This window comes from Bos mutus, chromosome 12 (assembly GCF_027580195.1).
Source record: "Bos mutus isolate GX-2022 chromosome 12, NWIPB_WYAK_1.1, whole genome shotgun sequence".
NCBI lineage: Eukaryota > Metazoa > Chordata > Mammalia > Artiodactyla > Bovidae > Bos > Bos mutus.
The window spans coordinates 51,967,144-51,992,081 of record NC_091628.1 but is presented as its reverse complement, the minus strand read 5'-3'; the positions used below and the strand labels follow the sequence as shown (position 1 = coordinate 51,992,081).

Genomic DNA, 24,938 nt, shown 5'->3' with positions numbered 1-24,938 from the left:
AGCTCCAGCAGCCAGGGAATGAGCCTGAAGGGATGGGCGGTGTCGGCGAGGAACAACACAGCCTCTCAGTTTTCTTGGACTGCATATTTATTTCAAGCTTAAGATTCTCTTTTATATTTTTACAAAAGCATTAGGTCAGAGGTTTGACATTTTCAGTTCCCCCTGACCCAGATTTGTTGTCTCCATAAATCATTGTTGCCCCTCAAAAGGAGTTCCTGCCTCAGCCATTCTCTTATCTACTTCTCATGTGTCCTTGTGAATACATTGTAACTCATGCTAATGTCTGGGCTCCATACCACATTCCTCAGTTTATTTCTTATCTTTCTAAATCTTGTTTGGCCCTAGTCTCCTGAGCTCACTTTCTCTAAAAAGGCTTCTAACCACTAATATCTCCAAAATTCCTAATCTCTATAAGCTATAGTAACATATGCTAACATTGCAACATTCCTTAAATCTTGAGCTTCTAACTATTTTAATTATTCCTAAGCCCTAAATTCGGCAAACTCCTCTGCCATAAATATTTCCCTCACAAATAGGTTTCAGATAGCAATGCCTCGCATGGCCTCAAGCTGCGGCCTACGTGCTCATCCTGGAACACTCTTCTGTAAAGGTCCTTGAACGAATGTCAATGATTAACTTTATAAATTATTCTCTGAGCACAGCTGCAGAAGGCTTTGTGCCTTCTCATGCTCCTCTCAAGAACAATAAGCACCTTAATATTCTTTTCAGTCAACTCAGCCGAGGAGAGGAAAAAACAGGTCAGAATCACAAGGCCTAACTCCTTCATCCTGGGTTCGTGCCTGTGGGACAAGGAGAGGGAGTTGGGGCCGTGCCTCCATTTTGTCAGTAAGGCCTAACGTGGCTCCCGACAGTGAAGGGATTCTTACAACCCATAGTCTAAGAAGTCTGTTGGTGGCACAACAGACCAGAGCCATCTTCACTGTCAGCAAGTTTTGTGTAGAAGTTCAAATCCCCTCATACCTTGAGGTTCATAAAGGTTCATAAATAATTCCTCTGAAAAGTTTAAGCTAAGTACAGGTGACTTGAATTTCAGCCTTATGAATTCTTTTAAAATAAATTTCTCTGTGTTTCTTGCACATTTATTAGCTTGCCAAACTAGGTAACTGGAACTGTCTTGCAAAATTTACAGGACAAGACTGCTTCCATATATATCCAGTTCTGTGTTTGGGCTCTGAAGTACTGAAATGTGCTGCACTTATTCCCAGGACAGACCCTTGTTCTATAAAGCAGAGAATTGAATTTCCCCTGATACAAAGTCACCTGGATGTTGTCAAGCCATAGGAGAGATTGTATGATGGAATTGTTAAATGCTAGATAGATTTTGAAGCTATCTTTGGTGGAGAGGTTTCTTTCAGAAGTGTGGTTAGCACAGAGCAGTCTTCCAGGTCTTCTAGGTTTTCTACTATCTCTATAAGCCTTTCTACAGCGTGGCAGGACAGCGTCCTGCAGGAATTGGTTCTGAACTTTTCCTGTAGGTCCTTCTGGCTCAGAGGCTTCCTCCAGTGGCCGTAGAAGGTATCCGAACGCTCTGTGAAGATGGATCCATCCTTGAGGGCAACACTCATCTCACAGTACAGTGTGTTGAAGTTTGGTAGGTTGTCTCGAGGGTGCTCCAGCTCCACCTTACCAAGCAGCTCTCTCACCTGTGGCCTGTTGATCTGGCATTTGTGGAAGGCTGGGACAGTGATGACACCATCGAGCAGCATGGCACAGGCCACATACTGGAAGGAGTGGCGGGCTTCGTGCTCGGACTTGGGAAAGGGCCTGTTCACATACTGGACATCTGGAATTCGAAGCACAATTCTCTCAATGCGGTCAATGGGGAGTGGGCTTTTGTCTGTTACAAGGTGCCTTCTCATGGATGCAGCTGTGTCTGCCACCCAGTGGGTGGCCAAATGGGCAGGGAAACGCTTGAAGGCCACATCCTGCTTCTCCAGAAGCCAAGTGTGTGAATCTAGGTCTGGAAGGACTTTAGGAGAATAGTTGGTATAGAAGGCCCCAAACCCTGTCTCCAAATCCAAAACCCGTTTGTTTCCCTGGAGACCCAGCATTGCCAGGAAAGCAGCTTCTAGCCCATGCCTGGCAGCATTGCCCACGTGAAGTGGCTTGGTCTGAGTGGCAGCATTTGCCATGGGTGCCCCAGCATGAGAAACAGCAATAGCCAGGGCCTCTTGGCACTCTGTCACGCTGAGCCCAAAAAACTTAGATGCGGCGGCAGCACTCCCCAAGGTTCCCACCACGGAGGGGGGATGGAATCTGAAAAGCAAAAAAAAGAACACAGAGGTGGAGACTTACAAACTTCAGCTGCCAGGGGGCAGTATAGTACAGTGGTCAGGAGCTGAGCTAATGGAGCCCTAAGGCCTACATTCAAATCTCAGCTCTTCCTCCTATTAGCTATATGATCTTGGAAGTTATTCAACTTCTCTGTACCTGTTTTCTCTTACATAAAGTGGTCATCATCTCATCATAATAGTAAAACTCCCTTGTGAGTTTTGAATAAATTCCATTTCCAATTGCATTGAGTTTTTACAGTTACTTACAGAGGCTTTCAGCAATCAACAACTTTTGCCTTTTGGGCAATAACTGTAACAGTGAAAGTAAAGGAAAGTCGCTATAATTACAACAGGGCTTGACCCATAGTAAATTATTTATAAATGGTACTGTTACAGTTGGGCTTCCCTGGTGGTTCAGCTGGTAAAGAATCTGCCTGTAATGTGGGAGACCTGGGTTTGATCTCTGGGTTGGGAAGATTCCCTGGAGAAGGGAAAGGCTACCCACTCCAGTATTCTGGCCTGGAGAATTCCATGGACTGTATAGTGAAGTGAAAGTAAAGAATTCCATGGACTGTAAAGTGAAGTGAAAGTTGCTCAGTTGTGTCTGACTCTTTGCAACTCTTTGAGCGACTTTCACTTTCACTGTTACAGTTATTGCCCCAAAGGCAAAAGTTGTTGATTGCTGAAAGCCTCTGTAAGTAACTGTGAAAACTCAATGGAAACTGTGAGCACTCACTCAATATTCTTATTTACTCCTCCCCCAGAAGGCTGGAACAAATGGCAAAATAAATATTAGATTGAACCATCTGATACAGTCAGCGTTGGACCATTTTTGATCTGTGGGTTGAATAGTCAGGTTTAGGGTATTCTGTCTGTTCTCATTCGTCTGAAGGACCCTAGAAATACCAAAGTAGATTTCTGCTTTGAGATGAGCTGAGGGCTATCCAGAGTACCCGTGAAGGCCAGCACGTCATGATCACCTTGGGGTGAGGGGATCCAGATCTGTTTATGGTCCTGGTTGCTCGTTGGCTCTCTAAACCCAGAGGAGACTTTTCACTAGCACTTCTGAGATCACACTTTTCTATATGGAATAAACAGTTTGATATCTGGTTGAGTGGACTTAACTGCCAGCACTAATGACAACAGCTTCCACTGAGCCAACCTCTATATCAGAAAGCTCCACAGAGATGACAACGAACAGCTGAAGGGCAATGTGGGTGCCTCAGGATGGGGCACACTTTCTCCATACCTCTTTGGTATGTCATAGGCTTCTTTGGAGAAACGCAGTAATCGACCTTGCACTTCAATACCAACATTGAAAGCCAGCAGCAGGTCAAGGCCAGAATACTTTGGACTTGGTGGCAGGGCTTCTGATAGAGCCATGAGGACAGGAAGGACAGCTCCAGAAGGGTGGGTGGCAGGGTGCCACGTGTCATCAAAATCCATTGAGTGGATCTGTGTGAATAGACACACAAACAACCAGAACCTAAATGTGTCTCCCTTCATGTGATGGCTTTTGGACCAGTCAGGGTTTATTTCAGTAATCACCTTTTTGATGTGACATTTTTAGATCTGATCCTCTGAAGGTTAAACCTATGAACTGGCTGGGATTCTTAATCACATGGGTGGGCACTAGATACGCTATCCTCTGGCCAGATCAAGTGGGACCTTCCAGAGCAGCTAGTGAACGGCAAGGAGCTTGGGTCTTACTCAGCGGCCACCATTGGAAAGATCCATACCTTCCTTATAAACAAAGCTGTAGAATTAGGTAGCTTCTCCTCCCTCCCTCTTTGACCTTTCAACAAGTCACATGAAGAGTTTAATGCCATTTATTCCATATCCGGCCATATTTTCTGAGCCCTTTTTATCATGAAATAATTTCAAATCTTTAAAGAAGTTGCAAGAACTCTTGAACCCAGATTATTAAGCTATATTTTTAGATCTTTATTTTCTGCTATAAGGTTTTATTCCTCCTCATCCCATCACTAGCTTTTTCCTTACATGAAATGGTAATAACCAGAAGTTCAATTTAAAATAGACTTTTGTCTCATTGTGGCTGGTGCCTTCCCCACAGCTTACTGGATGTTTATTTGTGGATGCACCATCAGATTTGATTTTTGATATTCTGAACTACTGTCCCCATAAACCATAAAAATATCTCAGAAATCCCAACAGGTTCACGTCCAAATTATATCTTGTAGACTGCTCCTGACACACAGAAAAGGCATATAAATTGTCTGTCAGATGAGAAGTCCTGATTTTTGGTTCCGAAAAAAGAGACACCAGATGGTCATTGTTTCTATCTTGATAAATATCTGCTGATTGAATGAAAGGCTGGTTGCTAAATAGAAACTGATACTGGCCACAGCAGAAGGGATTAAGAAGGAATTGAGTCTGGATATTTAATTTAGAGTTGAGATAACTTAGGAACATTTTTATCAAAATATTTCCATCTTATTTCCTCTCCTTCACAATTTCAAAAAACATCAATTCACTGTAAAAACATGAAACTGAAATTACAACATAGGCGAGAGGACAGGACACTTCACCTCTCTGAACTTCAGTGAACTCATCAGTAGGGTATGAAACCTGGGAAATTTCTGAGATATATTCTGGCTCTGAAATTATTCTGATTGTTGAACAGTAGAAAAATCATGGAAATCTCCTTACAGCCACACCGTTAACGAAAGCAGCATAGGTTGGTGGGAGCCTGAGTTCTGGCTGGCCCCAAACAGTGCTGGATACATTGGAACTATAGATCTGGAATGAAAGAATATCGATCAGTGACAGGGTATGAACCAACATGCCAAGTCACCATTTCAATAGTTGTTCTTCATCTTTGGAGACAATACTTTATTACCCCTTATTGAGCCCTTTGTGCTAGATTGAAGCCCTAGTTATTGGATTTCTCTCTTCTTTGTAGAAGAAAAATACAACTTTCTCCATGGAAGGGAGAGGAGATGCTGTCACTCAATCCCAGACTGTGATCCCTAAGTGCACCAAGGAATGAAGTCTGAATTTACTCTTATTTACTTCTTGAAGATAAACACTAGGAAAAGGTAGACTGGTCGTCTCTATCAAGCGTATTCTTTGGTGGGTGGGTGCACATCTCCCATGTAAACACCTGCAGGCTGGTCCAGGCTTTTCTCCAGAAAATCTTCAAGTCTTTGCAAGAACAAATGGCTCGGGGCGGGTGCTACGCCACCAAGACTCTCAGGTAAAACTGTGCTTTCAGTTATAATAGTAATCAACTTGAGATATTGCTAGCCTTAAGATTAAGACTGGCCTTAAGACAGTGACTTAGTAAAGGACGTGGATGTATATTAAGACTCAGGTAATATAAAGCATAGATGTACATATGTGAGAGTTGAACCATAAAGAACTTCAACTGAACACTGAAGAATTGATGCCTTCAAATTCTCATGCTGGAGAAGACTTTTGGGAATCCCTTGGACAGCAAGGAGATCAAACCAGTCAATGCTAAAGGAAATAAAGCCTGAATGTTCATTGGAAGAACTGATACTGAAACTGAAGCTCCAGTACTTTGGCCACCTGATGCGAAGAGCTGATTCATTGGTAAAGACCCAGTTACTGGGAAAGACAGAGGGCAGGGGGAGAAGGGGGCAATAGAGGATGAGATGGCTGATGGCATCATTGACTCAATGGACTTGAGTTTGAACAAACTCTGGCAGTGAAGCCCAAGGAAGCCTGGCGTGCTGCAGTCCATGGGGTCGCAAAGAGTTGGACACGACTGAGTGACTGAACAGCAACAACAAATACAGCATAGAAAAGCATGAAACTGTAAACCACCATGCTGTATTCAGCAGGTGCTCTCTCTAAAATGAAGAGTAGAGCAGTAGAACACAAATGCATGTCCCTGGATACATCTCACAAACAGGTGTGTATGTACACCTGGTTTCAGTTCTAAAGTAGACATGGAGCTTCTTACTTTACTGTATCCACTGGCTCTGTGAAACACTTCTGTGCTGGTTCCCAGGAGCCCCACTCCCAGAGCATCCAGAACCATCCTCTTGCTCCGCTGAATGACACGATCTGTGAGGTGTCCCACCTTCAAGCCGTGGATCACTTTGGCAAAGCTTTCTGTGACAGACTTTAAAGGCAAGAGTGTTAGAGCAGAGCTGCAATTACTCTGTATTCACACACTTCCTTTCTATATGAGAACTTAAGGTACTTCTGCATAAAGAGTGTGCTCCATTACAGGAAACCCAGTTGGTCAAATTAAGTTCAGATCCTAAAAAGTGACGTGTAGTAAACACATGTATGAGGCAGAGGGATGTAGAAATGGAAGATGGCCAGTTTCTGTTCTCAGTAGAGTTGAGGACACAGAGTAGCAAGCAGATAATGGCCACAGAGCGTGGTGGGCTTTGGTGGAGGCAGGAAGAGACTAAGAAGGGGAGGAGAGGAGGGAAATCTGGCCCATTAAGTGAGCATGCCTGGCCGTGGAGTAGGGCCCAGGGACTTCCCTGATGGTCCAATGGTTAAGACTTCATCTTCTAATACAGGGGGTGTGGGTTTGATCCTTGGTCGGAGGGCTAAGATCCCACATACCTTGGGGCCAGAAAACCAAAACATGAAACAGAAGCAGTATTGTAACAAATTCAGAAAAGGAAATGGTCCACAGAAAAAATAAAAAACTTAAAAAAAGAAAGAAAGATAGTAGGGAACCCCAGCAGACCCCCTGACAAGTCCTGAGCACCACCCCATGTGCCAAAGAATAAATGATCTCTTTGTGGCCCCTGAGGAAGGGAACACTAGGAAACAAATGGGCAACTGCTCAGCCGTCTTTCACCTTGGGCTGTCTATTTCTAAAATATCTTTCTGGTCTTGATTTTTCTCCTGGCATTTACATCTGTTCTTAGTAAAGATACTATGACTAATGCATAAATTATGGTAAAATAAAGAACTCAGGTTCAATCCCTAGATGGGGAAGATCCCCTGCAGGAGGGCATGGAAACCCCACTCCAGTATTCTTGCCTGAAAAGTCCCATGGACAGAGGAGCCTGGTGGGCTACAGTCCATAGGGTTGCAAAGAGTTGGACATTACTGAAGTGACTTAGCACACACTCATGCACTTAGTTAATAAATATTTCATGAGATCTTGCTATGTGTCCGCCCTGTGCTAAGCACTCTAGCACCAAGATATTTGGTGCTTGGTGTGCTAAGCACCAAACCAAGATATTATGGTTCCTACCACAAAAATACTTATCTTCTCCAGGGGACTAAGGACAGTAGACAGATAATTTGAAAAGCAGTATGGCAACATCATAATGGATAATTGCTAAACTAGAAGGTTAAAATTCCATGAACTTAAACTGATTCATTTCTTCCTATTTTTTTAATCAGAGAATTACATCTATTCTTGGCAAAACATCGATGAAAAACAAAATGCATTTAATTAGACCATCCAGAGGCTATGCGAAACATTGAAATGACATTTTAAAGGTAGAAGCAGGTAACTCTTCAAAGGAGAGGAACTGAGAAAGCTGAGAAGAAAAGGAAAGCTAGAAAAACCAGTTTAAATAAGCCCCATAAAAGGAAACAATACCTGGAGCATCATGTTGTTCTGAAGAGGAGGCTTGTCTCAGGGTGAATTGGGGAGCAATTTGGTTGCCAGCGACTGTCTTTATACCTCTCTCTTCTCTCAAACCCATTCTCTTTCATTTTTTTTCTAACTTGAAAATTTCCACTATTTCAACACCTCCCAGCTACAATCACTTCAACTTCCTCTTTAATGAGTTGTTTAACTTACAGTAAACTAACTAAATAAACCTAGAAGGTACAGTAGCAATGATCAAATGAGTCCTCACAGATATCAGAAAAGTACATCGATGGCAAAACAAGGCATCTTGTGCCTAGATGCTATCCATCACAATCAGAAAAACAGTCACACTCTTTTATGTAGGCATTCTAAATTTTGTCCTGGGGAAGTAGACGTGGATTTTTGGAAGAGATCAGCAAAAAAATAAAAGTCATAAACTAACTTACAATATTGTAATGAAAATTGAAAAAAAATTAAATGTCCCCCAAGTGTGACTTGATTTGAAGAGAAAAAGTTAAAATTTTACATAACCTCCTTCTCCTTCTGCCTCTGTAACTCAGCTTGCCCCTTGCAAAATCTAGATCATGTAGGTCACATAGTCTCAGAAAGTGGGGACTCGCAATACTAGGAACTGGAGTTTATCTCACTCACTCTTGTCCTGCTCTTTGCAATCTCCCAGCCCCTGCAAACCTGCTTAATCATGCCTGTTTGTGTAAAGGTCAGGCATCCTCCTCCCCATCTTGACCACTGTTCCCATGCTCGTGAAACCCCTTAGTTTAAACCAGCCTATTAACAGCTAGTGTTGCCCACTACAGTCTGTTTATAAAAACGCTGTAAACCCTTTGTTTGGGGCTTGGAGCTTGGAGTGTTAACTCCTCTGGGCCCGCTGGTGTAATAAACCTGAGTTCTTCAACTCTCCGAATGTGGTGCTTGGTTTCTCGAGTACTAGTTTCTGCAACAGGTTAAGTGAAATATGGCATGTACAGCATTTAAGGAGTACTTTTATTTTCCCCTTCATTTCACCTCTGCTAGTCACCATTGTCAGGGACAAATATGCCTTCCAGAAGTTTCCAGTAGTTTGAGATTAAGAAACTAGAAGGGCATTGAGTGTTTATCACAATTATTCTCAGATGTTCCCTCATTTGCTCCTGAGCTGCATTTTTCAGTATATGCACATCACTGGCTCCTGGTCCTCTGCCTGGTTTCTGGGATCTATTGCCTGCCTCCCTGCTCTGGCCCAAGTGGACTTCAACACAGCTTGTCTGGGCCTTTTTGTTTATAATCAGTCACTGCAGGTTAGCTAGTCTGAACCTAGCTCTGGTCCTCTAGGGAATTCTTATTGCCCTCAGGCTTCCTAGTTTTGTGCCATTGGTTTGTATAGGGTACGAGAACTCAGGTTGAGCTTGTGGTTGCAAGTGAAGTGGGAGAATTCTTCTTTGAGGATGATTGTGTGTTAATTTCAGAGGAAATCTCCTAGAGCCTTGGGGTTCTACCTGGATCCTGTCACAGAAGAGAGAATTTGAGACAAAGAGAAATTAATGGTTCTGCATAAAAATTCAAAAGGCTGTCTTTCCTGCAGTCAGTGTCTCTCAGAGAAGAGTAAGTGCTTTGCTTCTCTTGGTTGGGGCTCTGGAGACGGGGTCAAGGCATTAGGAACCTCTGTGGATGGCTGGGGGTGATACCCTGGTTTTAAGTCAGAACCACACACGGGTTGGGGGTAAGGCTGAAGCTGGGCAGGTAGTCAGCAGGGAACCCCATGTTGGAAGGGCCCAGGCAGACAAATTTAACAGCAGTGGACCCAAATATCTAATTTGAAGTTTTTCTTTGCAATATAATAGTTGTTCGTCATTCTCAGGAAAGTTTGTTACAGACTACAACCTATATCAGCCATGCTTTGGGGAGTGAAGGCAGGGCGATCGTTTATGTATAAAGAAGGCTGCGGGGTACCAGTCAGAGAGAGAAGTGACCAGAAGCCACATGGAGGAGTTATCCCAAGTAGTTAAGGACAATTCAAAGGAGGGGTATCCAATTGTACCTAGCTGAATGATGCAGGGAAGAGGGACCAGAAAGGATGACACTGGGGCATGTTTGGATTCTCTTCTTAAGCCAACTGCTGACTAAAGTGGGCTTCCCAACCTTGGTCCAGACTGGGGAAACCCAAAGCCAGGCTCCGTAGTGGCATACACAGTGGTTGTGAGCATCAGGGTACCATTTCAGACAATTAGTTTTATATCAGTGGACTCCAAAACCAGGTTCCAGTGGACGGGTGAATTTCTGTATCCAGGAGTAAAGTGAATATTTGGGTAGGAAGGGCAAGATAGGTATTTGGGGCCATTAGGATCAGATCAGAGAAGGCAATGGCATCCCACTCCAGTACTCTTGCCTGGAAAATCCTATGGACAGAGGAGCCTGGAAGGCTGCAGTCCATGGGGTCGCTGAGGGTCGGACACGACTGAGCGACTTCACTTTCACATTTCACTTTCATGCATTGGAGAAGGAAATGGCAACCCACTCCAGTGTTCTTGCCTGGAGAATCCCAGGGACGGGGGAGCTTGGTGGGCTGCTGTCTATGGGGTCACACAGAGTTGGACACGACTTAGCAGTAGTGACTTAGCAGTAGCAGCAGCAGGATCAGATCAGTCGCTCAGTTGTGTCGGACTCTTTTCGACCCCATGAATCACAGCACGCCAGGCCTCCCTGTCCATCACCAACTCCCAGAGTTCACTGAGACTCAAGTCCATCGAGTCAGAGATGCCATCCAGCCATCTCATCCTCTGTCGTCCCCTTCTCCTCCTGCCCCCAATCCCTCCCAGCATCAGAGTCTTTTCCAATGAGTCAACTCTTCGCATGAGGTGGCCAAAGTACTGGAGTTTCAGCTTTAGCATCATTCCTTCCAAAGAAATCCCAGGGCTGATCTCCTTCAGAATGGACTGGTTGGATCTCCTTGCAGTCCAAGGGACTCTCAAGAGTTTTCTCCAACACCACAGTTCAAAAGCATCAATTCTTCAGCGCTCAGCCTTCTTCACAGTCCAACTCTCACATCCATACATGACCACAGGAAAAACCATAGCCTTGACTAGACGAACCTTTGTTGGCAAAGTAATGTCTCTGTTGTTGAATATTCTATCTAGGTTGGTCATAACTTTCCTTCTAAGGAGTAAGCGTCTTTTAATTTCATGGCTGAAATCATCATCTGCAGTGATTTTGGAGCCCAAAGAAATAAAGTCTGACACTGTTTCCACTGTTTCCCCATCTATTTCCCATGAAGTGATGGGACTGGATGCCATGATCTTCATTTTCTGAATGTTGAGCTTTAAGCCAACTTTTTCACTCTCCACTTTCACTTTTATCAAGAGGCTTTTGAGTTCCTCTTCACTTTCTGTCATAAGGGTGGTGTCATCTGCATATCTGAGGTTATTGATATTTCTCCGGGCAATCTTGATTCTAGCTTGTGCTTCTTCCAGCCCAGCGTTTCTCATGATGTACTCTGAATATAAGTTAAATAAGCAGGGTGACAATATACAGCCTTGACAAACTCCTTTTCCTATTTGGAACCAGTCCGTTGTTCCATGTCCATTAGGATAGACCCCAGCAAGTAAGAACAATCACATCATAAGATTTTGTGATTTATTGCTTGATACTCTACATAAATTGGGATTTTTGTAGTGTTAAGGATAATCTGACTGAGTTGAAAGGAAACAGTTGTCTAGTTTGAAAAACACTCAAAATAGAACTTCCGAAGCATTATCTTAGTTTGAAATTCTGGAGTTTTCAGCTTACTTGTGAAACAGGGAACTGGTTCTGTTCACAGAGCCGAAAAATGGACTTTGCAAACTTGTGAACACTCAGCGGGCAAAGTTTATTTTAGAGGACAGAGACACAAAGCCCTCAGCACTGACCCTGAGAACCCCCAAAGGTGGGAATGACAGTAGTTTTTATGTCTTTATTAGAATTGATCTGTTCGTGTTTGGTTGGCTAAGGGCCGGATACACGTAATTTCTGACCACTCAGTTTAAATGTTGCTTTGTCCAGTTTGTCATTTTTATGGCTTTCTTGGATCTCCCAGTTTCTCAGTTTTTCTAGACATTGTGATGCCATCCTTTGACCCATTCTCAAGATCTCAGAGCATTATTTAGGGGCTAGATGTGTGTGTAGGAGCTAATTGTCTACCTGGAGTTTTTCTCCTTGATGTCCTGGAGAGCATTTTATGATTGTCTTGTCCTGGGTCTGAATGTTTTATGACCCTCCAGACCAGGGAGGCATTCCTCTGAATGTCTATAATCTGAAGCAATAAATATATCTTTTAATGGAGCAAAATGCTTGTGTGTGAGAATTAAAATTGAAATTAGAAGAGGAACTGAGGCTCTGACTTGTATACTGACTACGTAACAATTTCTACCTCAATTAGATATTTAGAGAAAACTCCTAAGACCACTTTTACATGAAAGGGAAGAATGGACTCTAATGGCTTCAACCACCTCACTGTGGAAGAACTTTACAAAGTGATGATAAGCTGTATAAAGTCTGATGAGCTTTGATGGAAGTGCTGTCATTTAACTTTTCTGGGCTCACTTTTTGTCACTGGTATTGAATTTGAAGGCATGTTAGTTCAGTTATTTGCTTGCTTAATTACTCTGTGCTTTTATGGAACAGTGACCAACTTAAAGACTAAGGCCCTCTATAATTAGAATCACTTTCTAGTTATTTCCGGGCTTAGATGATAAATTGTAGATTGACTGACATCTCTCTAATCAAAAACAATTGATGGCTTCCAGTTGCCTCTTGCTCTTCGCTCTAAGTATTAATAGAAGCCAGATTATATTTAAAAGCAAATTTGATCTTCCATCACTGTCTGGAGGGGAAGCAGTGTAGAGAACATTCTCATGAAAGCCCACGTGGGGAGGAGCTGAAGCCTCCTGTTAACAGTGGATTTGGCCATGCATCTCTCCATAGCAAGCCCGGTCTTCAGAGACCTGGCTGGCAGCTTATTGTTGTTTAGTCCCTAAAGTCGTGTCCAGCTCTTTTGAGACCTTATGGACTGTAGCCCACCAGGCTCCTCTGTCCATGGGATTTTCCAGACAAGTATATTGGAATGGATCAGCATGTCCTACTCCAGGGGTTCTTCCTGACTCAGGGGTTGGACCTGCATCTCTTGCATTGGCAGGCATATTCTTTTCTATTGAACCACCACTGCAACCTTCAGAGACCCTAAGCCACACCTCCCAGCTAATCTGCTTCAGGAATCCCAGAAGTTGTTAAGATGATGAAGGTTTGTTCTTTTAATTGGAAAAGTCTCCAGGGTAATTTGTTACACAGTAGTAGACAAATACAGACTCCTGCCTATCAGTAAGCCTTACCCATGCTCTCAGGATCTGATCAGAGTTCTCTCTTCATTCTCACATTGGGCTTAGCATCTCCCTTCTACCCAAAGAGCTGCGGTCTTCATGCCTTAGGACCTTAGTACCAGTGATTCCCTCTCACTTCTCATGTCTTGTTCCCACACCATATTTCCTTTCATATCTAACTTACCCCACAACTTTCTTCTCTTCGTCTTCCCTCTAAGTCAGTGGTTCTTAGCCAGAGATGAGTTGTGCCCCCAAGGGACATTTGGCAATGTCTGGAGACAGTCACCAATTTGTGGCATCTAATGGGTAGGGTCCAGGGATGCTGTTAAACATCGTACAATGTGCAGAGCAGCCCCCAACAACAACAAACTAACTAGTTCAAAGTGTTAATGGTATTGAAATTAAGAAACTCTTCCTAAATGTAGAGTTACATTTAGAAGTCCTCCCCAACCCCCCAAGTTTAGGTCAACATGCCCATCTGCATGGGGCACAGTTTCCCTCTTTATATTCTTTAAGATAGGGAAGTTCCGTTTAGGAAGGGAAGTGATCTACCCCACAGAATCACTACATCCGGAATATCATACATAGTCAGTGCTCAATAAATTTTTGTTGAATGAATTAATCCAAACCCAATGCTTTCAAAAAGTCAGTCATACTAACACCTGGATGAAATTTAATCCCTCTTTATTCCCAGTGAAAATGTGTGATGAAGGTATTTTTTTTTAATGACTGTGGTTTTTATAGAAAGTAAAATACAGTGAACTGATCTTTGTCTTTCTCTTGACAACAGCAGGTCCAGCCATAAGGGATGGCTTGTGAATGTGAGCTCTGAGTAAATCAGGAATATTTGAAATAACAAATCAGAAATGTGAGAATGCAGACTATTTCTAAAAAAGGAAAAACCATGTAATACAGTCTTTGCCCAGAATAGCTGATTTGGCATATTTGAATTTCAGTTTTCTTTTTTCTGCCTTGCCCTTCCTGTGCAATCTTATGAGTGAGTCTCTGGGTTGTAATTATTAAGTTTCATTTTTTGGGAAAGCTTATGTTTTATCAGAGAGCAAGTGGTAGCAACCAGGGTTCCTTCCCCTGGTTAGTATTTTTGTTAATTCCTTTGCGATATTGAAACATACTTAGAATGTTTTGAAAAGGAGAAAACTTTGGAGTAAAGTGCATTTAATTTCCTTAAAACAAGAACAGCACCACAGTAATAACAGCCATCAACATCTTCAAGGCTTACACCATTATCCGTCTGTCTTTGTTCTGGTTCCGTTTTCCCCAGGCCCTAGACAATAAGATAAAACCAGATTTTAACTTGAAAATATCAGTAAGGCATCAAGAAAGAATGTCTTAAAGTAATATTAAGAGAATGCTTCACAGAGCCAATAGTTATTTTATGTATACATGTTCACTATATGTTCTCTCTGTATGTGAACTATTCTTTACTGACTTATCAAATTTTGGATGGAATTTTGAAAGTGCTTATGAAGGAATTAGGTTCCTATGAAGTGAGGACTTTAAACTATTGAAGGAATGTGTGGCTGTAAAATCAGTGATTCAATATAATTGACTCGACATACTTTATTGTGAAGACATCTTTCCATTTGTGGAGGCTCAGGGTGGTTATGTTTTATCTTCAAAAGCACCCTACCTCAAAGAAAAGTATTGTCTGTAGCTTTTCTTGTAAGCACAACATAGCCTGTCAGTGTTTCCAAGTTAACTAGTAAATACTGAGTGATTATCCACCAGTTGTATCATTCTGCTTACGATGTTGTCATAAAGAAGAACTAAATGGATGGATGTCTTATTGAAAGAAGTCTGGTAGACATTTAAAAAATATTCCATGCAGAAATTGTGTATGCATATTTCACAGGCAGAATGGATTCTAGGTACTTCCTCCTTTTTTGAAGCTATATTTATAGAATTGTCGTGGAGCTCAGAAGAAATGTGGTTAAACATTTCAACAGCAAAGGTCTGGTTACTTCCTTTCTTAAAAAAATAATTTTATGTATTTATTTACTTAGTTTTGGTCACGCTGGGTCTTCGTTGCTGCGCGGGCTACTCTGTAGCTGCGGTGTGTGGGCTTCTCGCTGCAGTGGCTTCTCTCGTTGCAGAGCAGGGGCTCTGGGCGAGTGGACTTCAGTAGTTGCGGCACTCGGGCTCCAGAGCACAGGCTCAAAGGTCACATGGGGCTTAGTTGCTCCTTGGCATGTGGGGTCTTTCCAGATCAGGGATGGTACTCTTGTCTCCTGTATTGGAGGCAGATTCTTTACCTCTGAGCCACCAGGGACGCCACCTCATTACTTCCTTTTGATATTCCTCTTTCATACCAGAGGCTCTTCCTCTTTCACACCAGAGGCTCTTTTTGAGATGATGTAGTCTTTCTTCAGCTCAAGGAAAGTTTCTTCTATTGTTTTCTTGATTCAGTCCCCTGTCTATTCTCCTTCTGAATTTATCTTAGGTAGATATTGTTTCTCTTGCCTTTATCCTACATGTCTCCACTTGATTCTTATAATTTCCATATTTTACATTCCTGTTTAATGCTATGAAAGGATTGGATGACTTGGTCTTCCAGGTGTTAAATCAGTCTTCAGTTGGGCCCATTCTGCTTATTTTGGCAATAATTTTTGTTGTTGTTGTTACTTGTTCTCTGGTTAACATTTTATAGGTATTTTCTTATTTCATGAATACTTGTAATTTAATCTCCTTGAGAAAATTACTTTAAAATTAAAAAAAAATTTTTTTTTTTTTCTGTTTCTCCTGGAATCATTCACAATACTTCTCCATCCGGTACCTCTCTTTCAGGCTGTTGGTTTTCATTCTGTTTATTCATGAATTGGACTGCCCACTGAGGTTGGGATCGGACTCTTGTCTTCAGCATCACTCTGTCTGTGGTGGCTGCTCTTCCACCAGCTCAGTCCCTTGATCTAGAATGATGACTCCTAGGCTTGGAGACCATGGGGCCTCCCTGACCAACCTTAAGGAAGCTCTCCAACTTGGCTAAGATGAGAGGTTCTGGTCAGGATACAAACTATGAGGGCTAACATGGTCAGCCATGCTTGCATATTACAATTTTAACTGAAAAAAGAAATGTACAGGACACAGAACCCAAAGAGAGAACTTCAGGTTTACTCACTACCATCTCACTTTGATAGAAATTTTGGATCAAGCCACCACCAGACTCCTGGGGGGTCTTTAGATCAGTGTCTCCTGATGGGCCCATCAGTCACGATAAGAATGCTAGGGTCTTGTGGGTCCTGCATGGTTCAGAGGGGGCCCACGGGTGTACCATATGTTATTTGGCTTGTCTTCTCAGGTGTGATGATCTTTTTCTAAGAGTTGTCATCATCTGCTTTTCATATTCTTATTTTTCATGTGGCTTTGACTGTCCCCATTCAGCTGAACATAGGTCATTAAGCAGGATATTTTGCTGATGTCTCAGTGATTTTATCCCCTTGTCCTCCATTTGCATATTTTCTTCATGTCTGATAAACTAGAGTTCTAAAATTTGCTTCATGAAATTTGGGTGGAGAGAGGGAGAACAGAGAGACACAAAGTGACAGCTGGGGCTGGGCCCCATGGAGGCGTCAGCCATGGGCTCACTTTGGTACGTGAGCACACTCACAGGACTGATTATCAGGTTCGCAGATCTTTTTTTTAATCAGCACCCATGATCGTCTTGAGTCCCGGGGGCTGACTTTCACTAACTCAAATTATTTGAGAACAGAGAGTCAATCAGAATGCCAGTTTGTTAATTTATATTGAGCAAAATTCCATAAGGTCTTCTATTAAGCCCTTTTCTGTATCAAGGTGCCCAAGAAGTTAAGTTAGTGATGTTCACTTGGTCAATAGTGAGGAGGGAGCACTGAGAACTGCCTTATCCAGACCATAGAAGAGATGCTATCCTTGCCCCATAAAATCTCCCACCTCTCTGGTGCCCAGACACATGCATCCATTGGATTCTCTGCTAGATATGCTTGGCCGGAATTTATTTTGCTCTTCATAAATTACCATTGTGTTGTTAGCCTTTTAGTTTTTGTTCTATGAAAACATGTTGCTAACTTACTGCACAATGCAATCAGACATTCCTGAGTTTACATTTTACACCCCAAACATGTCAGCTTTGTCTGTCAGCAGGCTAGATGAGCTCTATACCCACTACATTTACTACACAATAAAACACAGTCTCTGGGTAGCAACAGCATGATCGCTGACAGGAGAAACTCACTGTTGTTGTGTTTCAACAGCAGAAAAATTCCTGTCAGTTGAAATGTCTGTCACGATTCATTCAAAATAAACGAATTAGCCATTCATTTCAACATATAAGTATTTCCTCAAAATTTTAGAAAAATAGTTGAAGTTAATGTGACCTTTTCTGATTTTGCTGAGTTTTGGCATTTTCCACGTGACTACCTGGGTTCCACCCTCTGGAATATCTACTTAGCCCTGCGCTTTCCCTTCCTTCCTCTATAATTCACAAAGAACATTCTCCTTTTTCTGTAGTTTAACAAACTTAACTAAATCTAGTTTGCAAAGGTTTTTTAAACTTTCAGACTGCGGTTTCATTCCTTGGTTATTCTTTATTCTATCAACTAAAAAAAAAAATCTGTCTTGGTCTCAGATGTGTGAAAAATGGGAAAAGGAATTGTCAAAATCCACAAAGAATTTTCCGTATGTTGGAAAACACTGTGCTGATGACTGTGGATGTGGAAATGAGGCAGGCGGGAAGTGGGCAGGACACAACCAGTACCTTTGAGATGCAACAAAAACTGGTCAGAACCGAATGGCTCAAGATGGAGGAAGATTTGACTTCCAGGAGACCTCATGACCCTGAGCCTCATTATAAGCTCACTGGAATATATTAGCATATGCTAGACAACACACCCACAGGTCCCATGGCAGTTCTGAGAATGGCTATAAAAGGCCAAAAAAGTGGGCAGTGGCCCCATTCTTGGAAATCACAACCCTTTCCCAAAATATTAATAGTTGGAATAACCCTCCTATTTGTTAAGCCATGAAATTACCCTGCCCATAAATGCTAACCATCCCATATTTTGTGACTGCCTCTCGCCTTCTGAGATAGCCCACAGTCTGTCTATAGAGTGTGTAAACTTGCTTTCACTTTGCTATGGCTCGCTCGTGAACCCTTCCCTGCAGAAAGCCAAGGACCCTCACTTGGTGCCCCCATCCCAGGGTTGTTGTTGTTGTCCAGTTGCTAAGTCGTGTCCGACTCTTTGTGATCCCCATGAACTACAGCACACCAGGCTTCCCTGACCTTCACCATCTCCCGGAGTCTGCTAAAACTCATTTCAATTGAGTCAGTGATGACCATCCAACCATCTTATCCTCTGTCACCCCGTTCTCCTCCTGCCCTCAATCTTTCCTAGCATCAGGGTCTTTTCTGTAGAGTAGGCTCTTTGCATCAGGTGGCCAAAGTATTGAAGCTTCAGCATCAGTCCTTCCAATGAACACTCAGGACTGATTTCCTTGAGGATTGACTGGTTGGATCTCCTTGCAGCCCAAAGGACTCAAAAGTCTTCTCCAACACCACAGTTCAAAAGCATCAATTCTTCAGCACTCAGCCTTCTTTATGGTCCAACTCTCACATCCACACATGACTACTGAAAAAAACCATAGCCTTGACTATATGGACCTTTGTTGGCAAAGTGATGCCCCTATTTTCCTGGAACAGAATAATAAGATGTTTGGAAAATGTAACTAAAAAATCTTCTCTCAACCCAGAAATCCTCTCCGCAGAAGTAATAGAGTAAGAAAACACTTTATTAAATAAGCCTTAAACCAGAATGCGATGCCTGCCACAGGCAATCTCCAGAGAGACTGCAAGGACAGAAAAGAGCCTCACCTCCTTCTATAGGCAAGCAGACACTATGCATCGCATACACAGTGTTGAAATAAACAATAACTGGTCCTCAAGTCTGAGGACTTGATGGCACCTTTTGTCATACATCATTCATTCTAAATTTACCTGGTAATTGAGGTGACCGTTGTTTACTTAACTTTATCCAGAGGAAAAACACACTTCTTATTTCTTCACAAAGAAGCAGCTTTGCAATTTGGAACAAGACACCCACCAAAGTTAGGCTGCAGGACCTATTAACAGTCTGTCCCACATTCTGTGTGAACGAAAGTGTGAGGGAGTGTGTACATGTGGATCGTAGGTGAGTATGGTGGTTCCAAATCCCTACCTACCTCTGGTTTCTGACCAGCTGAGAAATTGCATTTTAGTGCTGGGGGTGACATTCCACCTGTCTATCCCACAGTGCTCTCTGTGGGGGCTTTCCTGAGAGGCTCTGGGATTGCTCGGCATCCGTGGACTTCTGGGATGTCAGGGGCCATTTTCAGCTCAGAAGCTCACCTTGGGGAGGGATAAAAGCTGATGGTGGGACAAGTTGCCATAAGAGAATAACAAGGGGGAATTTAGAGAGGCCAACTGGCTACTATGGGAGATCCTTTCTGGGAAAATGCCTTCATGTGGTCACCCGGGTGAGCGGGCTGGATCCATCTCTGAGTGCTGAGCTCATCTGGGGAGGGGCCTCACCCCTCGTAGGAGGCTGAGGTGTGGACGAGAAGGCCAGTGTATCATTTGCACTTTGGATGTTCCTTTACATCTCGAGGCTGGCTGTGTTCACTGTGTAGGGTCCTTCCCTATGGCAGTGTGGCTGGGACATCAGATGAGTAATGGGATATTCCTTGTTGAGTGTGAAACTGAAATAAGTAATGGAAAAAATTGGAGGGACTTTACCAAGACTTTGGGAAAGCTAGACTTCCCTGACCCACACAGTGGATACTTCTCGTTGATCTTCGCCAAATGTAAGATCTTGCCTTTGTTTGCTTTCTTCATTTTGTTCCTCTTTTAAAATTCCATATTTATCATCTTCCTGTTGTTGTAATACACAGACGTGTGACAGCACATTCTTGTCTGGCTACCTTTTTGGTCAAACTCTAACAAGAAGTCAAAATCAAGCTCTTGTAACTGGGAAGATGGCACCTTACTTGTGGAATATCATGTCTCCTTGAAGTATCCTTGTGGTCCTGAGGTTCTGTCATAATTCTTAGAAATCTCTCCCTTCCTCTCTTCCTTAGCATGGGTCACTCATTATATGTGGATTTTGTTAGTGTAACTCTGAGTGGTAATCTGCAGAATCAATCCCCATCTAAGGGGCACCTTTTGTTGCTCCAGTGTGCTAGTAATAAGGAGACCTGGGTTCAATCCCTGGGTCAGGAAGATCCCTGGAGAAGGGAATGGCAACCCACTCCAGTACTCTTGCCTGGAAAATTCAATGGACAGAGGAGCCTGGTGGACTATAGCCCAGGGGCTCCCAAAGAGTCGAACACAACTGAGCGACTGACACTTTCACTTCCATGGAGATTTCAGAAATCTGATGCCCAGACAGTGAAGCAGACTCTTGGGGTGACTCATGCATCAGTTGTTTTTAAAGGTTCCCATCCCTAAGTGATTCTGTTTGCAGCCAAGGGGTGAGCCAGTGATCCAGCCTGAAGTTCTGAGGTTTACTGAGGCTGCATCTTCCTCATGGGTGGCCAGCACTTACAAGCATCCTGGCTTATACTCCAGGATTTCAGACTTGTTCCTGTTCCTGCTACACACTGACTTTGTGCAGAGCCCCATGGCTCTTCTGCCTCTATCCTGCTCTTGCTTGGTCTTTTCCAGGGACCCGTGGATGCCTCCAAGATGCTGGCTGTCTTTGTCTCCTTACATTTCTGACTTTTGTCTGATTTCGTACAAACTGCATCAGGCTCCATTAAAGAACAAATGATTTCTTTGAAGACCCCAAGCACTGAAAAAAAAGGGCCCTTCTGCTCATTCCACCAACTTATAATAAAATTAATATTAATGAAGCACTGACTGTGTATCATGCACTATTATGCTTTACATATGCTCTATTGATGTAATGTTTAATTCCCACAAAACATCATCATCCCCATTTGATAGATAAGCCAATGGAGGCAGTGAGAGATGAGTAATTTGCCCAAGACAACACAGCTGGTACAGCCAGGGCTTTGAGACAGACAGTCTGATTCCAAAGACCACAGTAAGCCACACCAAACAGTAAAATGAGTTTAAAGAAGGGGAATAATGTAGATTTTCCAATTGGGTCACTTGGATGCTTTTTTGGCAAATTCTTTCAAAATTTTTTTCTCCTTCTTTTGGTTTTCCTGCTTAGCAGATGCATTAAGCACACACCTATTCCTGCTGTTGGTGATCCATCACTGTTGGGTTAACCCATGTCAGACTTCCTTGATGTTGAAAGCTTGCATCAATCCCCTTGTCCCCAGATATTTGTATATAGTAAACACACCCAGTTGATGAAGCTTCAACCAGCTGCTGGCAGGGCCTGTCTCCCCGAAGCCTTCTAGCCATTGTAGGCAGATCTGTTACAAACTCTTTTCGTACAGCTTACTAAGCGCTGGCTTATCTGTCTTGGTTGTCTCAGCTCCTAGAAAGTCTTAATTCCTCCCTTCCTTGTGGGAAATAAAACACCTGGTCCCTTTAGGCAAACAGAGTGCTGATTTAAAGCAGTGGTTCTCAGACTTTCTGTCTGTCAGTCACCTGGGGGGCTTGCTCAAACCCAGATTACTTGGCAGAAATGCTGATTCTCAGGGCCCATCAGGGCGCTGAGAATCGGCATTTCTGACAGGTTATGCCTGTGCTGCTAGCCCCATGACCACACTTTGAGAACCCCTGCCTTAGACCCGGTCTGCTGCAGTGTGGTGTGCAGGTTGGCATCATCTGGGAGCATGCTAGAAATGCAAACTGCAGGTCAGAGTTTGTTTAACAAGGTTCTCAAAATGTGGTACGTATGCACATTACAGTTTGAGAGGCACTGGTTTCTATCACCGGTTTTGATTCCTTTTAGGACTTTTAATGTCAAGTATAAACCTTATTTGACAGAAATATTCAAAATAGTTACCACATTAAACTATATTCTGGCCACAAAAAAGACCAAATAAGATGATATGGGTGGTTTGGGACAAATCTATGACAAGTCCCTCAAAGTGCCTAACAGCTCAGCATCATGCCCTTCTAACAGAGGGAAGATGATGTGTTCAAGGTGACGGCAACTTAAAAGATGATTAATACGCACATGCTCAGTGCAGCCTAATGCTAGCAGGCGGGACTGATGAGTTTTTTAACTCCTCTTCTATCAGCAGAACAATGACATAAAATGTACACTCAATTTAAAGTTTATATGAAGTCTGAATACTTGGAAAATCAGTCAGTCAGAAATAAAAACTGCTAGTTCTGGGTCAGTGAGGGTAAGTAGTGGGGAAAAGGGAAAGCTATTTTCACTCTTACTTTTACATTTTAGAAAAAAAAAATGATAGGCTGGCAAGGTAAATATCAAGTTTGTTCTTTAAAAAGTGAGGAAAATAGTTACCGAGATTATCGTTGTTTTCTCTAAGTCCCGATAAGGATTTTTGGATTTTGAAAGTCAAAGGATGAACAGATGAGTCTCCAGCACAGTAAGAGAAGATCATTTGCATCTGTCAATAGATTCTGACATGCTGGGTGAGGATAATCAAGCAATATCAGCAAAGCTGCCACTTCAAACAAACAAACAAAAAAGTGAAAAATGAAAGCATTTAATAAATGTTTCTGAAGTATAAAATCTAAGTGCTACAAAACCCTGAAACTTGATAATCAAAATAGCTGTCTTTCTTGGGTGCTTGGGCTTCTCTTGTGGCTCAGCTGGTAAATAATCCACCTGTAGTGCGGGAGACCTGGGTTTGATCCCTGGGTTGGGAAGCTCCCCTGGAGAAGGGAAAGGCTACCCACTCCAGTATTCTGGCTTGGAGAATTCCGTGGACTGTATAGTTCATGGGGTCACAAAGAGTCAGACACAACTGAGTGACTTTCACTTGGGTGCTTACTATATGCCAGGAATTAAGCTAAGTGCTTTATCTATATGTTATACGTGACCTCATTAATCCTTTCCAGAACCTTAGGGTTCTACAGTGATTTGTATTTTACAGATGAGGAAACTGAAGCTCAAGGAGGCTTAGGGGTGAGTGTTATCTATGCACATTAATACATGTATTCTGTAGTTACATGCCCCTGTAACCTACCTTGTGAAGAAATACTTACTAGCTTATTTTCCTGAAAGTTGCTGGTAGGAGGATAAAGCGAAAGATTTACTTAATTTGCCTATAATTAGAATGAAGAATGCTTTCTGTGACCAGCTGTCTTGGTTTTTTTTTTTTTCCAATGCTGAAATCAGATGCGTGCATGCATGCTAAATTGCTTTCAGTCGTGTCTGATTCTGTGTGACTCTATGGACTGTAGCTTCCCAGGCTCCTCTGTCATGAGATTTTTCCAGGCAAGAATACTGGAGTAGGTTGCCATGCCTCCCTACAGGGGAGCTTCCCAAACCAGGGATCAAACCCAAGTCTCACGTCTCCTGCATTGGCAGGTGGGTTCTACCACTAGAGCCACCTGGGGAGCCCACTAAAACCAGAGTCTCAGGCAAACTGGGACAGTTGATCAGCCTACTGGGATTCCAGGGTAATGAAACATTGGAGCCAAGCCTTTAAAAGCAGATCACTTGACCTCTTCACAAGTTTTAGTTAATAAGTGGTTCTTATGATAAAAGCACTGAAGTTCATGAAGGTCTATTCTTACTGGATTGAAGAACACTGACCTGCCTACACTAGAACTGGCTTGTTTTGGTTTTGCTTTGTTATTCTGAGTAGTGGTGATGGATAGTCAGATAAGAATCACAGCCTGAAGTCATGGATTCTGTGATTTGCCCCACCTTAGGAACACAAGCAAGAAATCAATTTTGGAGGACCCTCTGGACATGTTTCCAAGGCTTTGTGCCCTTGGACTTTTTATCTATCGAGTGAAAAAGCCTTCCTTGCTTACTGTACACAAGTAATCCCACTCCTACCTGTGTTTTGTAATTTTGGGTCCTGAGCTTATCTTTAGAGAGGCTTAGTCTGTGAACTTCCATAGTGACCTGAGTTGAGGTTTGTATTTGCTTATATAGGGAGTCCTGGGGTACATTTGGAGGGACATTTCTTATACTAATTTCTGGCTTGGTAGGTGAGGATCTTGCAGGTAGTTTTTGAGTCTTGCCCCAAAGGCCACAGGTACGATCCCTGTGTACCAAGGCCACAGAAGTGGAGCCCAGAACTAAGATCACCTCTGAAGCTAATTGAGCTCCTTTGTAACTATTACCAGAAGCCCCCTGATCATCACTAACAAGCTTCTTAACTCCAAATTAGGCGAAGATGCCCACTCCAGTAAACACCCTGTAAAGTCCTAACCAATTACCTAATGCCAACCTTCCAGCAGGAATTTTCTTTGTCTTGAGGCTATAAAAAGTGAGTAACTCACGAAAAAGGTCCACACTCTCTGATCTAGCAGGAGGTCGGCCTGCTGCATTTACAATGCCTTCATTATCTCTGCTCTTTGTTCTTAATAAACTCACTCCCTTCTGAAATTCTGTGTCTGGAAATTCTTTTCCAACCCCCGACTTGGACTGCCTCAACAGTAGTTTAAAGTTGAAGTGTAAATCCATGTAAGGGCAGGCCTGTGACTTAATTCTGGGGAAGATACGCTCCCTACCACCCCTCATCTGAAAGCCCCTATAGAGATGGGCACATATTCTCTTTGACTTCCTATACTGCTGAATGATTTTTCTTATGTACGTGGGGCTACCAGGTAAAACATAGAGCTGCCCAGTTAAATCTGAATTT

General features: G+C 42.8%; 1 protein-coding gene across 2 annotated transcripts; it reads right to left on the bottom strand.

Moving 5' to 3' along the window:
- Positions 1–53: 53 nt before the first annotated feature.
- On the bottom strand, positions 54–8,266 carry ACOD1 (aconitate decarboxylase 1). Of its 2 annotated transcripts, XM_070380851.1 has the most exons (5): positions 7,861–8,266; positions 6,244–6,405; positions 4,965–5,054; positions 3,544–3,749; positions 54–2,277 (listed from the first exon to the last, which is right to left on the bottom strand). In XM_070380851.1, the coding sequence occupies exons 1-5, from the start codon at positions 7,870–7,872 to the stop codon at positions 1,332–1,334; spliced, it is 1,416 nt and encodes a 471-aa protein (XP_070236952.1). In that variant the 5' UTR covers positions 7,873–8,266; the 3' UTR covers positions 54–1,331. The 2 variants fall into 2 exon arrangements, with proteins under 2 accessions (XP_070236952.1, XP_070236953.1); XM_070380852.1 differs by lacking the exon at positions 4,965–5,054.
- Between the last annotated feature and the right edge of the window lie 16,672 nt (positions 8,267–24,938).